The sequence below is a fragment of the Anomaloglossus baeobatrachus genome, chromosome 12, assembly GCF_048569485.1.
Source record: "Anomaloglossus baeobatrachus isolate aAnoBae1 chromosome 12, aAnoBae1.hap1, whole genome shotgun sequence".
Lineage (NCBI taxonomy): Eukaryota > Metazoa > Chordata > Amphibia > Anura > Aromobatidae > Anomaloglossus > Anomaloglossus baeobatrachus.
In genome coordinates, this window is record NC_134364.1 from 134,965,545 (window position 1) to 134,980,929 (window position 15,385).

General features: G+C 51.6%; 1 protein-coding gene across 1 annotated transcript in view; it reads left to right on the forward strand.

The window, feature by feature from the left end:
- Positions 1 to 15,385, forward strand: part of VPS39 (VPS39 subunit of HOPS complex) — a 184,840-nt gene that overhangs the window by 87,995 nt on the left and 81,460 nt on the right. Inside the window, exons 17-18 of the mRNA XM_075330479.1 lie at positions 7,122 to 7,220; positions 9,300 to 9,399. Coding sequence (XP_075186594.1) covers positions 7,122 to 7,220; positions 9,300 to 9,399 — 199 coding nt within the window. The remainder of the gene's footprint in view (positions 1 to 7,121; positions 7,221 to 9,299; positions 9,400 to 15,385) is intronic.

Below are 15,385 nucleotides of genomic sequence, written 5' to 3' on the forward strand. Positions count from 1 at the left end.
AAAAAGAGAATTTTGTTTACTTACCATAAATTCTTTTTCTTATAGTTCCGACATGGGAGACCCAGCACCCTCCCTGTTGCCTGTTGGCAGTTTTTTGTTCCGTGTGTTTCACCGGCTGTTGTTAGTAGACAGAGTTCCGGTCTTTCCGAGTTTTACTCTATCTCTACTTATGGGTGGATGTCCTCCTACAGCTTTGGCACTGAACTGGTTAGATTGTCATCCAGGGGGTGTATATAGCCCGGAGGGAGGAGCTACACGTTTGAGTGTAGTACTTTGTGTGTCCTCCGGAGGCAGAAGCTATACACCCATGGTTTGGGTCTCCCATGTCGGAACTATAAGAAAAAGAATTTACGGTAAGTAAACAAAATTCTCTTTTTTTGCAAAATAGTCAGTACTTATAGTAATAAATCAACAATTTGGGCAGCTTGAAAGTTGGTAACACTCGGAGTGTGAGTTATACTCTTCAACCCAGAAAAGTAAGAAAGGTTTGAGCAATAATGCATGGTTAGGTGCTGACACTTCAGGGTGTTCTTACTTTGCCAGTAAATGTATTTAATGAATCCCTTAATGACTGCTGATGGCCCTATTTACATCGGTCGTAAGGAGCCTTGTTCCTCAATGCAACGTGTTTATGGCCTCTCCAAAATCCTGCCTGAGCTGGTGAATAGAGCCCAGCTGCTGAGATGTCCGTGTACAGCATACGGAGACCGACTGCTGCTCGTTCTCTAGGTATAATGCACAGTGGGTACAGAAAGTATTCACATACCTTTTACATTTTTCACTTTGATTCATTGCAGTCATTTGGTAATTTCTTTGTCGCTCTATTGGGAGACCCAGACAATTGGGTGTATAGGCTATGCCTCCGGAGGCCGCACAAAGTATTACACTCAAAAGTGTTAAGCCCCTCCCCTTCTGCCTATACACCCCCCGTGTTCCCACGGGCTCCTCAGTTTTTTGCTTTGTGCGAAGGAGGTCAGACACGCACGCACAGCTCCACAGATTGGTCAGCAGCAGCTGCTGACCATGTCGGATGGAAGAAAAGTGGGCCCATATAGGGCCCCCAGCATGCTCCCTTCTCACCCCACTCTTGTCGGTGGTGTTGTAAGGTTGAGGTATCCATTGCGGGTACGGTGGCTTGAGCCCACATGCTGTTTTCCTTCCCCATCCCCCTCAGGGTTCTGGTGGAAGTGGGATCCTATCGGTCTCCAGGCACATGAGACCGTGCTTCATCCACAACTCCTGTGGAGCCTGCTGGATAGGAGCCGGGTATCGTTCAGGGAAATGGCCCTGCTACTTGGAGGTACTCTGTGTCCCCGTGGGGACCGCGCACAGCAACACTCCAGCTTTGCTGGGTGTGCTAGTGCACCGGGGACCGCGGCGCTGACCGGGTTAATATGTGCCATTACACACTCAGCGTTGCTGAGTGTGTTTATGTATAGGGACTGCCGCATTGACCGCCGCTGCCTTGGAAACACTGCGGCGCGGCTGGGACTTGTAGTGCGCCGGGGACTTCCACGCCGGCCGCGCTTTTACGGCGGCCGCGTTTATTACTAGAGTCCCCGGCTTTTTGCGGCCTAGTTTCCTTTCCTCCCGCCCATAGCCCTGACAGGCAGGGGAAGGGCGGGACGCTGCACAGAACGAGCAGCACTGAGGGCTGGAGCATGCTTTGCATACTCCACTCCCCTCACTGTGCACAGTGCAGGCACCAGTTCCCGCTCTTTCTGGGTCACGCCCACGGCTCCCTCCTCTCCTCAGGACGCGTTCCTGTCAGCTCCTCGGACGCTGCAGAGGGGGACAAAATCTGGGAGACCCAGGCAGGGACTCTGGTGGCCTCACAACCGCTTTAAGCGGGTGGTAAGCAGCACCTGTGGTGCTAGCCCCATTGTGCAGTAGTGTAACATTATATGTTTATTTTACACTGTATAGTGCACAGTTGATTTCTGGCTATATACCCTATTGTGTTGCTCAGGGAAGATAATAGCATGGCGCCCACGAAAGGCAGGGGTGCCACAACACAGGCTTATTATGTTGCCTGCGCCGCATGTACGACCCCGCTACCGGCAGGTTCCACTGACCCTCATTGTCTGCACTGTTCGGCCCCTGTGGCACTTACTCAGCCAGAGCCTCTGCTAGGGGGGGCCCAGGGGGAGCCACCTGCTAACACTGTTCAGGTGACAGGGACGGAGTTTGCAAAACTCTCTGAGACTATGGCTAAGATACTAGAAGCCTTGCAGTCCAGGCCGGTATCTCAGCACAGGGACTCTGTTGAATCTTTGTTCCCGGGCCCACCTCAGCTGGACCAACAATGTCCTCCCGGGGTATCTCATGGATCCCAAGCTGAGGGTTGTGACACAGACCCCAGCCCCAGACCGACTAAGCGAGCTCGCTTAGATTTTCCCTCGACATCATCATATTGTTCAGGGTCTCAGCGAGGGGAATCGCTGGTCGATGACGCAAGCAGGAGAAATTCCGTTTCAGGTTTCCCAAGCGTACACAGAGTATGTTTCTGGACCACTCTGATTTCAGAGAGGCAGTCCAGAATCACCATGCTTGTCCAGATAAGCGTTTTTCTAAGCGCCTTAAGGATACACGTTATCCCTTTCCCCCTGACGTGGTCATGGGTTGGACTCAGTGTCCCAAGGTGGATCCTCCAATCTCCAGACTGGCAGCTAGATCCATACTTGCAGTGGAAGATGGGGCTTCACTCAAAGATGCCACTGACAGGCAGATGGAGCTCTGGTTGAAATCCATCTATGAAGCTATCGGCGCTTCTTTTGCCCCAGCATTCGCAGCCGTATGGGCGCTACAAGCTATCTCAGCAGGTCAAGCGCAAATTGACGCAGCCACATGCACGTCCGCGCCACAGGTGGCGTCCATAACCACTCAGACGTCGGCATTTGCGTCTTACTGGAATGGAAGGCAGATTCTGTTTCCAAAAAGCGCTTAACCAGTTTGCCAATTTCTGGCGAACGATTGTTTGGCGAGCGTTTGGATGAAATCATCAAACAATCCAAGGGAAAGGTTACATCCTTACCCCAGCCCAAACCGAACATACCCCAACAGAGGAAGGGGCAGTCGAGGTTTCGGTCCTTTCGGGGCGCGGGCAGGTCCCAATTCTCCTCGTCCAAAAGGCCTCAGAAAGATCAAAGGAACTCTGATGCATGGCGGTCTAAGTCACGTCCTAAACAGACCACCGGAGGTGCCGCTACCAAAGCGGCTTCCTCATGACTTTCGGCATCCTCACTCCGCATCCTCGGTCGGTGGCAGGCTCTCCCGCTTTTGCGACACCTGGCTGCCACGGGTAAAAGACCGTTGGGTGAGAGACATTCTGTCTCACGGTTACAAGATAGAGTTCACCTCTCGTCCCCCGACTCGATTCTTCAGGTCATCCCCGCCTCCCGAGCGAGCCGAGGCTCTTCTGCAGGCGCTGGGCATTCTGAAGGCAGAAGGAGTGGTGGTCCCTGTTCCTCTTCAGCAACAGGGCCACGGTTTTTACTCCAACTTGTTTGTGGTCCCAAAGAAGGACGGGTCTTTTCGACCTGTCCTGGACCTGAAACTTCTCAACAAACACGTAAAGACCAGGCGGTTCCGGATGGAATCCCTCCGCTCCGTCATCGCCTCAATGTCCCAGGGAGATTTCCTTGCATCGATCGATATCAAGGATGCTTATCTCCACGTACCGATTGCTCCAGAGCACCAGCGCTTCTTGCGCTTCGCCATAGGGAACGAACACCTGCAGTTCGTGGCACTGCCGTTCGGCCTGGCAACAGCCCCACGGGTTTTCACCAAGGTTATGGCTACTGTAGTAGCGTTCCTCCACTCTCAGGGTCACTCGGTGATCCCGTACTTGGACGATCTGTTGATCAAGGCACCCTCTCTAGAGGCATGCCAACACAGCCTCGACGCTACCCTGGAGACTCTCCAGAGTTTCGGGTGGATCATCAATTTTCCAAAGTCAAATCTGACACCGGCCCAATCGCTGACATACCTTGGCATGGAGTTTCATACCCTCTCAGCGATAGTGAAGCTTCCGCTGATCAAGCAGCGGTCACTACAGACAGGGGTACAATCTCTCCTTCAAGGTCGGTCACACACCTTGAGACGCCTCATGCACTTCCTGGGGAAGATGGTGGCAGCAATGGAGGCAGTTCCTTTCGCGCAGTTTCACCTGCGTCCTCTTCAATGGGACATCCTTCGCAAATGGGACAGGAAGCCGACGTCCCTTGACAGGAACGTCTCCCTCTCGCAGGCGACCAAAGCTTCCCTTCGGTGGTGGCTTCTTCCCACTTCATTATCGAAAGGGAAATCCTTCCTACCCCCCATCCTGGGAGGTGGTTACGACGGACGTGAGTCTGTCAGGGTGGGGAGCGGTTTTTCTCCACCACAGGGCTCAGGGTACGTGGACACAGCAAGAGTCCTCGCTTCAGATCAATGTTCCGGAAATACGGGCAGTGTATCTTGCCCTGAAAGCGTTCCAGCAGTGGCTGGAAGGCAAGCAGATCAGAATTCAGTCAGACAATTCCACAGCGGTGGCATACATCAACCACCAAGGCGGCACACGCAGTCGGCAAGCCTTCCAGGAAGTCCGGCGGATTCTACTGTGGGTGGAAGCCACGGCCTCCAACATCTCCGCAGTTCACATTCCAGGCGTGGAAAACTGGGAAGCAGATTATCTCAGTCGCCAGGGCATGGACGCAGGGGAATGGTCCCTTCACCCGGACGTGTTTCAGGAGATCTGTTGCCGCTGGGGGGTGCCGGACGTCGATCTCATGGCGTCCCGGCACAACAACAAGGTACCAGCGTTCATGGCACGGTCTCAAGATCCCAGAGCTCTGGCGGCAGACGCCTTAGTTCAGGATTGGTCGCAGTTTCAGCTCCCTTATGTGTTTCCTCCGCTGGCACTGTTGCCCAGAGTGTTACGCAAGATCAGGGCCGACTGCCGCCGCGTCATCCTCGTCGCTCCAGACTGGCCGAGGCGGTCGTGGTACCCGGATCTGTGGCATCTCACGGTCGGCCAACCGTGGGCACTACCAGACCGACCAGACTTGCTATCTCTAGGGCCGTTTTTCCATCTGAATTCTGCGGCCCTCAACCTGACTGTGTGGCCATTGAGTCCTGGATCCTAGCGTCTTCAGGGTTATCTCAAGACGTCATTGCCACTATGAGACAAGCTAGGAAACCAACGTCCGCCAAGATCTACCACAGGACGTGGAAAATTTTCCTGTCGTGGTGCTCTGCTCAGGGTATTTCTCCCTGGCCTTTTGCCTTGCCCACTTTTCTGTCCTTTCTTCAATCTGGACTGGAAAAGGGTTTGTCGCTCGGCTCCCTTAAGGGACAAGTCTCGGCGCTCTCTGTGTTTTTCCAGAAGCGCCTAGCCAGACTTCCACAGGTACGCACGTTCCTGCAGGGGGTTTGTCACATCGTCCCTCCTTACAAGCGGCCGTTAGAACCCTGGGATCTGAACAGGGTGCTGATGGTTCTTCAGAAACCACCATTCGAACCAATGAGGGATATTTCTCTCTCACGCCTTTCGCAGAAAGTGGTTTTTCTAGTAGCAGTCACTTCACTTCGGAGAGTGTCTGAGCTAGCAGCGCTGTCATGCAAAGCCCCTTTCCTGGTGTTTCACCAGGACAAGGTGGTTCTGCGTCCGGTTCCGGAATTTCTCCCTAAGGTGGTATCCCCCTTTCATCTCAATCAGGATATCTCCTTACCTTCTTTTTGTCCTCATCCAGTTCACCAATGTGAAAAGGATTTGCACTTGTTAGATCTGGTGAGAGCACTCAGACTCTACATTTCTCGTACGGCGCCCCTGCGCCGCTCGGATGCACTCTTTGTCCTTGTCGCTGGCCAGCGTAAAGGGTCACAGGCTTCCAAATCAACCCTGGCTCGGTGGATCAAGGAGCCAATTATCGAAGCTTACCGTTCGGCTGGGCTTCCGGTTCCCTCAGGGCTGAAGGCCCATTCTACCAGAGCCGTGGGCGCATCCTGGGCTTTGAGGCACCAGGCTACGGCTCAGCAGATGTGTCAGGCAGCTACCTGGTCGAGCCTGCACACTTTCACGAAACACTATCAGGTGCATACCTATGCTTCGGCGGATGCCAGCCTAGGTAGACAAGTCCTTCAGGCGGCGGTTGCCCACCTGTAGGAAGAGGCCGTTTTACGGCTCTCTTACGAGGTATTATTTTACCCACCCAGGGACTGCTTTTGGACGTCCCAATTGTCTGGGTCTCCCAATAGAGCGACAAAGAAGAAGGGAATTTTGTTTACTTACCGTAAATTCCTTTTCTTCTAGCTCCAATTGGGAGACCCAGCACCCGCCCCTGTTTTTTTGTGTACACATGTTGTTCATGTTGAATGGTTTCAGTTCTCCGATATTCCTTCGGATTGAAGTTACTTTAAACCAGTTTATAATTCTTTTTCCTCCTTCTTGCTTTTGCACCAAAACTGAGGAGCCCGTGGGAGCACGGGGGGTGTATAGGCAGAAGGGGAGGGGCTTAACACTTTTGCGTGTAATACTTTGTGCGGCCTCCGGAGGCATAGCCTATACACCCAATTGTCTGGGTCTCCCAATTAGAGCTAGAAGAAAAGGAATTTACGGTAAGTAAACAAAATTCCCTTCTTTTTTCTGATTAATGTACACTCTGCCCCCATCCCCCATCTTGACAGGAAAAAAAAACACCCAGAAATGTAAAAATTTATAAAAACTGAAATATCCCATGGTCATAAGTATTCAGCCCCTTTGCTCAGTACTGAGTAGAGGCACCCTCCCTTTTGAGCTAGTACAGCCATGAGTCTTCTTGGGATCCTGGATTTGGGGATCCTCGGCCATTCTTCCTTGCAGATCCTCTCCAGCTCCATCAGGTTGGATGGTGAATGTTGGTGGACACCACTTTCAGATCTCTCCAGAGATGCTCAATTGGGTTTAGGTCAGGGCTCTGGCTGGGCCGGTCAGGAATGGTCACAGAGTTGTTCTGATGCCACTCATTTGTTATTTTAGCTGTGTGTAAAATTTAGTGATTTATCCCGGGTTGTTCTGTCCTCTGGATGTGACAATGTGATATAACATGTCTACGTGTCCTGGCGTCTGTATTCTTACTGTCCCTATCTCCTGCATGTGACAGATTTTCACTGAAGACCTCCCAGAAGTGGAGATCCTTCCCCGGAATCTCGTGCTCTCGTTTCTATTGGAGAACTTTAAGCCCCTCGCAATCCCCTATCTGGTGAGACACAAACCTTTGCTTAGTCATGTGTTTGGCAGGTGAGCTCCTGTATAACTCCTGATTATAGTCCTCGGTGTATATTCACCCTCGGTGTATATTCACCCTCGCTCTGATGGGCACGTATAAGCACTAATGTATGCAGAGCGATGGCTTTACAGGCACAGCAATTACATGGTGTGTAGTAATCTGATGTACAAGTGCCTTAAAGAGGTGACTGGTCTGTGACGGCAGATTTCTGAGTCCTCACCGCACACTGTCAAGATTCTCCAGTGTCCCTGCTGACACCAGGCAGTCACGTGTTCGCTGATATGTCACTTGTGTACTTTTGGCCACATTCTGACCAGACATACTTGGCCTAGCTCAATTCTTTAGCATTGAGTGAGGCCTGGCACGTCGCTGCATTCATGTATGTCACATAATAGCAGTCACGTGACCACCTGCATAATCCTGACAGTGTGCAGTGTGCGTGCTGCCAGGATTCAGACGTCTGATGCTATAGAGTGACCGCAGCGTTTCTCCACAGGGACGGACCAGCCTTTGTTGCATGTTATTTGACAGAACGCTGACTTCCCCTAATGCCCCTCCAGGCTGATCTGCGTGTGGCGTCACAGCTTCTTCCATATCCTTCCTTTTATTCCCATATACTTCCCAATATCATATCCACACATTGCAGTAATACGTAGAATAGAAAAACCAACTACACCGCGGGCAAACTCAGTGGTGAGCATGACAGCAGGGCCACAGTGCCTGTCCTGCAATATGTAACCCTGCCATGGTTGTGTCAGGAGGCTCAGTGAGTAAGTCGCAGGACTTCCCATCCATATGGCATATGTCCACAGGACACCCCATCATAGTGGCTATCCCATCTCTGCACATGAATAATGAAATAACGAGCGCCACACTCCATTTTCCATACAGTATTCCCTCACATCTGTGAGCTGTGTGCACATGTGGGGTGTGTTGTCTCTAATGTACATTCCCTGAGTGTAGTGGAGCAGTCACCGGCCACCGTCTTCTGCTGTTCTGGCCCCGCTCCGTTTGTTTTTAGCTTGTTGTGACCTGCCGGATGGCTCCAGTGTTTGCTGTGTGAGCTAGAGGTCAGTTCTAAATGTAAGTCTATGAGTGCCAGAATAAGGCTCCCATAGACTTGCATTGAGAGCTTGTGACTGTTACCTCTGACTTCTGCAGCACAAGGTGGTGGAATAGGACTGGAGCGATGCCGAGAAGAGCAGAAGATGGAGGCTGTTAAGTTCTGTACTTTGGGCAGGAGACACATTAGTCACCCTAGCACGCCCCCGCACCTCATTGCCAGTCAGCTCTGCAGCGCCTGTGCAGAACGAGCTGTCACTGTGTAGTGACTGCAAGCTGCGACCCCTGGGAGGAATAATGGTAATTCTCTCCCAATAGCTGGATGGCAATGTAATGCCATTACCCTGCAGATTGACCCTACATCTGCAGGGTAATAGCTGTTGGGGACATAAAATTCCCTTAAGAGTATTCACATCTCAAAGATCCTCTCCTCATATGGAGCAGGTGTCATAATAAGAATATTAGCACATACCTCCAATTAGAAATGTAGTATAGTTCTTGTGAAAAAGCCATGTCACTTACCTCATGTGCAGGGCATTGCAATAGCTTAGGTATCCAGGGGTACAGCCATGCGTGAGACAGTTGCTAGTGGTTGTAACCATGGATACCTAAGCTACTGCAATGCCCTGCACATGAGGTAAGCAACAAAGCTTAACAGGAGAACTAGACTTCATATCTAATTGGAGGGATTTTGTAATATTCTCATTATTACACCTACATATCGGGATCTCGGAGATGGACTACCCCTTTAAGGCTTGGTGACAGCACTTGGATGTGTTTTATACCTCATTAATCTGGGCAGTAGCTTCCGCTTGATTGCTGACAGTATAAAGTACAAGGCTCCATGTCCCTATCCCCATGTAAGAGCCATTGCCACCTTAGAGAGGACTTACAGTCCCCAAAGTCAGGGTTTCTTGGGGTGTACTTACTATTTTGTGAATTTTGTCTGTATAAGTGATCGGTGATAACTGTTTGTTTTCCCTTTTCCAGGAGCACATTATCCTCACGTGGGAGGACAGGGGCCCCGAATTTCACAACTGTCTCATCAAGTTGTATTGTGAGCGTGTGCAGACTCTGATGCAGACTATAGGTACTGCGCGCATAGCGGGGGTGCAGGACATGCGGTGTGCTTATACCGGTTACATTTTCATTGGCTTTACGGATATAGTCAGCTCCTTTTTGATTAATTTACATTTTGAATAAACACTGGGTAAAACTGTGACTGAAAAATACTTAGTTAGTGATGGGCGGATCCGCGCGGGTTCAAAAGACCCTGAGCAACGACCCCAAGCCCGGAGTTCTCAGGCAACGCCAGGTAATGATCCAGGTCTGGCTACCCGGGTAATAAAAATACCCCCATATAAGAATAAAGCAAGCGCTTTATACATACCGGTCTCCGCGGGGCTGTAACTCTACTTCCAGGGCCGCTCATTATCTTCATACATATGCACTGCTTCCCCCGCCCACCGGCAGATCGGGCATCTCTGGCTGCAGTCAGACAGCGCCCCCAGCCTGTGTGACAGCGTGTGCAACTGCAACCAATCAGAGGCACTGTGGATGTTTCTAGATTGATGTGAAAATAAATAACAATTACCATAGGATTCCCCATATTATGATACCCAGCACAGATCAAGCATACGGCTGCAGCCGTGCCCTTATCTTGGCTGTGTATCAAAATAAGAGGAACCACATGGGACTTTGTTTTTTGTTTTGTTTTTTTTTTAATTATTTAAAAAAAAACAAAAAACAAAAAAAAAAACGGCGTGTGCCTCCTCAATTTTGATACCCAAGCATGCTAAAGCTGACATCTGGGAGCTGCTATTTTCAGGCTGGGAAGGTCCATGGCTATTGGGCGTCCCAGCCTAAAAATAGCAGCCTGCAGTCGCCCAGGATTGTCTCCTCCATTAGATGTGACAATCCTGGAACTTTACCTGACTCATCCCAATTGCCTTGATGTGGTGGGTGGTAGTTTGGGTAATATGGGGTTAATAACAGCTCACAGCTGCCACTAAGCCCTACATTAGTAATGAGGCATCTGGAACCCCCCCTCCAATTACTGATCTGTAAGTGAAAAGACATAAACACACACACCAAAAAAATTCTTTATTTGAAATAACATACAAACCCACCCACCCTCTTTCACTCCTTTATTAACCCCAGAACACCCAGGTTTGACGTAATCCACACGAGGTCCCACAACAATTCCAGCTCTGCTACATCTAATAGATCACAATATAGATGAGGAAAAACGGGTTTGATGCTGCGCTAAAAACCACAAATCCAGGAGGTGTGATGAAATCCTTTCCTTTATTTGCACGGGTCAACGCGTTTCGAAGGCATAGCCGCCTTCTTCATCAGGACAAAAACAAAGCAAGAAAGAACAGCTGTTCTTTCTTGTTCTGTTTTTGTCCTGATGAAGAAGGCGGCTATGCCTTCGAAACGCGTTGACCCGTGCAAATAAAGGAAAGTATTTCATCACACCTCCTGGATTTGTGGTTTTTAGCGCAGCATCAAATCCATTTTTCCTCATCTATATTGTGATCTACTTTTTTCATCGGGGCTGCGGCTGACCACTATATGCATTTTCTGCCTAAACACTCGCAGAGGAGTTGTGCCTGTCACAACTGAAACAGGTGAGTACCTGTCTCATTACATACATTTTACCAGATAAGACCCTATTTCTTCGTCGCTCCATTGGGAGACCCAGACGATTGACGATTGGGTGTATAGCTACTGCCTCCGGAGGCCACACAAAGCATTACACTAAAAAGTGTAAGGCCCCTCCCCTTCTGGCTATACACCCCCAGTGGGATCACTGGCTCACCAGTTTTTCGGCTTTGTGCGAAGGAGGTCAGACATCCACGCATAGCTCCACTGTTTAGTCAGCAGTAGCTGCTGACTATATCGGATGGAAGAAAAGAGGGCCCATATGGGGCCCCCAGCATGCTCCCTTCTCACCCCACTGGTGGTTTGTAAGGTTGAGGTACCTATTGCTGGTACGGAGGCTGGAGCCCACATGCTGCTTTCCTTCCCCATCCCCCTGAGGGGCTCTGAGGAAGTGGGATCTTACCGGCCCCAAAGCCCTGAGGCCGGGCTCCATCCACAGACCCATTGAACCTGCTGGATGTGGAGCGGGAGTGCCGTTCAGGGACATGGCCCTGCACCATTCAGGTACTCTGTGTCCCCGTACACACAGGCACAGCACACTCCAGACTTGCTGGGTGTGCTAGTGCGCCGGGGACAGTAAAGGGTTACAGTCACTGCAGCCTAGCTGAGTGACTTTATTATTGGGAACTACCGCGCCAGACGCTCCGGGAGCGGCGGCGCGGCTGGGACTTGTAGTGCGCCGGGGACTTAGCGCCGACCGCGCTTTTACGGCGGCGGCGCTTATAAATCCAGTCCCCGGCTTTTGCGGCCTAGCTCCGCTTCGTTCCCGCCCCCACCCTGTCAATCAGGGTAGGGGAGAGACGCTGTACAATCAACAGCGCCGAGGGCTGGAGCCTTATTTACATGCTCCAGCCCTCTCACTGGACACTGTGGGACGCCGGTTTCCCGCTCTGACTTGGGGCACGCCCACGGCCCGCCCCTACTCACACGAGCTGGAGAAGGACGCCGGCAGCCATTCCTGCAGTCCGAGCTGAGAGATCGGACTCTGGGCAACCAGGCACAGGACTAGGGCGACCACACACCCGCTTATAGGCGGGCGGTAAGCGGCACCTGAAGTGCTGACCACACTAAATACCGCAGATTGTCCATTTGTATTTTATGCTTACACTGCATAGGTCGCTATTTTTGGCTATATGCCCTCTTAGATGGCGACACATCAGCAGCAGGAAAGCATGGGTGCTAAGGCACAGGCTTTCTATGCTGCTTGTATTGCACGTACTGAGGTGTTCATGTGTATTTATGCTTGTATGCTATACACTGCACTGTACGGTCGCTAGTCTTGGCTATATTCGCCATAGAATGGCTAGACTACAGCAGCAGAAAAGCAAGGGTGTTGAGGCACAGGTTTTTTTCTATGCTGCTTGTATTGCAGGTGTTGCAGTGTTCATTTGTACTTATGCTTGTATGCTATACATTGCACTGTATGGTCGCTATTCTGGGCCATATTCCCCTAGATGGCTAGACAACAGCAGCAAAAAAGCAAAGGTGCTAAGGCACAGGCTTTCTATGCCGCTTGTACTGCATGGGCTGCAGTGTTCATTTGTACTTTATGCTTGTATGCTATACATTGCACTGTACGGTCGCCATTCTTGGCTCTATAAGTCGGCAGCAGCATATAAGCAACACAGGCTTTCGATGCTGTTTTTACTGCATGTGATACTGTTCCACGGCACTGAACCCCATTGTGTGCAATGCTCCCCTGTAGCACTTGGTCAGCCGGGGTCTCTACTTGACGTGGCCAAAAGAACCACCTCTCAACCCTGTCCAAGGACAGGGACGGAGTTGCAATGGGATAGAGACTTGCAGTCCGTCCAGGCCATGGGCAATCTGGAGCATTGCTCCCTGGCCACCCTCATTTGGAATAACATCGGTGCTCCGGGGGGGGTCCCAGGAAGACTCTCTGTATGATGAGGCAGACGTAGCTCATCAGGACTTTGATCCTGACACCGCTCTCACTCCGGATACACCAGATGGTGACGCCATAAGGAATGATCCTATAGCGTCCATCAATGGAATGTTGGATCTTTCTCCCTCAGCTCCCCCAGCGGAGGAGTCAGCTTCACAGTAGGAGAAGTCCCATTTCAGTAGCTCAAACGTATATTGAGTATTGTTCTGGCCACGCTGACTTCAGAGAAGCAGTCCAGGAACACCACGCTTCCCAGATAAGCGTTTTCTCCAAACGTATTAAGGATACACGTTATCTCTTTCCCCCTGACGTGGTCAAGCGTTGGACCCAGGGTCCAAAGGTGGATTCTCCAATCTCCAGGCTTGCGGCTAGAGCCACAGTTGCAGTGGAGATGGGACTTCACTTAAAGATGCCATTGACAGACAGATGGACTCTGGTTGAAATCTGTCTATGAGGCTATCGGCGTGTCGGTTGCTCCGGCATTCACAGCCGTATGGGCACCCTAAGCTTTTCAGCTGTTCTTGCGCAGCTGGTCTTGAGCACATGTACATCTGTGCCGCAGGGGCGTCCGTAACCTCGCAATGTCTGCATTGCGACTTACCCTATTAATGCTGTCCTGGAAGGACAGTCGAGGTTTCGGTCCTTCCCAGGCTCGGGCAGGTCCCTATTGTCCTCGTCCAAAAGGGTTGAAAAGCCTCAGAGGGGCTCAGCTTCCGGCCGGGCTCAATCACGCCCAAGGAAGGCAGCCGGAGGAACCGCTACCAAGGCGGTCTCCTCATGACTCTCAGCTCTCTCATCTCTCCGCATCCGCGGTTGATGGCAGACTCGCTCGCCTTTGGCGACATTTAGCTGCCACAGGTCACAGACCGGTGGGTGAGGGACAGTGTGCCCACGTGCACAGGACAGAGTTCTGTTCTCGTCCTCCGACTCGATTCTTCAGAACGTCCCCACCTCCCCACCGAGCCGATGCTCTTCTGCAGGCAGAAGGAGTGGTAATCCCTGTTCCTCTTCAGGAACAAGACACGGTTTTCCTCCAATCTGGTTGTGGTGCCAAAAAAGGATGGCTCTTTCCGTTCCGTTCTGGACCTAAAACTGCTCAACAAGCACGTGGAGGCCAGGCGGTTCCGGATGATACCCTCCGCTCCGTCATTGCCTCAATGTCTCAAGGAAATTTCCTAGCATCAATAGACATCAAAGATGCTTATCTCCACGTGCCGATTGCTAAAGAGCACCAATGTTTTTCTACGTTTCGTGATAGGAAACGACCATCTTCAGTTCGTAGCTCTGCCATTTGGGCTGGCGACAGCCCCACGGGTGTTCGCCAAGGTCATGACGGCAGTGGTAGCAGTCTTGCACTCACAGGGACACTCTGTGATCCCTTACTTGGACGATCTACTTGTCAAGGCACCCTCTCAAGAGGCATGCCAACTCAGCCTGAATGTTGCGCTGGAGACTCTCCAGACGTTCGGGTGGATCATCAACTTCTCAAAGTCAAACCTGTCACGACCCAATCACTAACGTATCTTGGCATGGAGTTTCATACCCTCTCAGCGATAGTGAAGCTTCCGCTGGACAAGCAGCGGTCACTACAGACTGGGGTGCAGACTCTCCTTCAAGGTCAGTCGCACTCCTTACGACGCCTCATGCACTTCCTCGGGAAGATGGTGGCGGCAATGGAGGCGCTTCCGTTTGCGCAGTTTCATCTGCGTCCACTTCAATGGGACATTCTCCGCCAATGGGACGGGAAGTCAACATCCCTGAACAGGAAAGTATCCCTTTCACAGACAGCAAGGACTCTCTGCAATGGTGGCTTCTTCCCACCTCATTATCACAGGGAAGATCCTTCCTACCACCGTCTTGGGCGGTGGTCACGACAGACGCGAGTCTGTCAGGGTGGGGAGCAGTTTTTCTCCACCACAGGGCTCAGGGTACGTGGACTCAGCAGGAGTCCACCCTTCAGATCAATGTTCTGGTAATCAGAGCAGTGTATCTTGCCCTACTAGCCTTCCAGCAGTGGCTGGAAGGAAAGCAGATCCGAATTCAGTCGGACAACTCCACAGCGGTGGCATACATCAATCACCAAGGAGGGACACGCAGTCGGCAAGCCTTCCAGGAAGTCCGGCGGATTCTGATGTGGGTGGAAGCCACGGCCTCCACCATATCCGCAGTTCACATCCCCGGCGTAGAAAACTGGGAAGCAGACTTCCTCAGTCGCCAGGGCATGGACGCAGGGGAATGGTCCCTTCACCCGGACGTGTTTCAGGAAATCTGTCGCCGCTGGGGAAGGCCGGACGTCGACCTAATGGCGTCCCGGCACAACAACGAAGGTCCCAACCTTCATGGCACGGTCTCGCGATCAAAGAGCGCTGGCGGCAGACGCCCTAGTGCAAGATTGGTCGCAGTTCCGGCTCCCTTGTGTTTCCACCTCTGGCACTCTTGCCCAGAGTGCTACGCAAGATCAGATCCGATTGCAGCCGCGTCATACTCGTCGCCCCAGACTGGC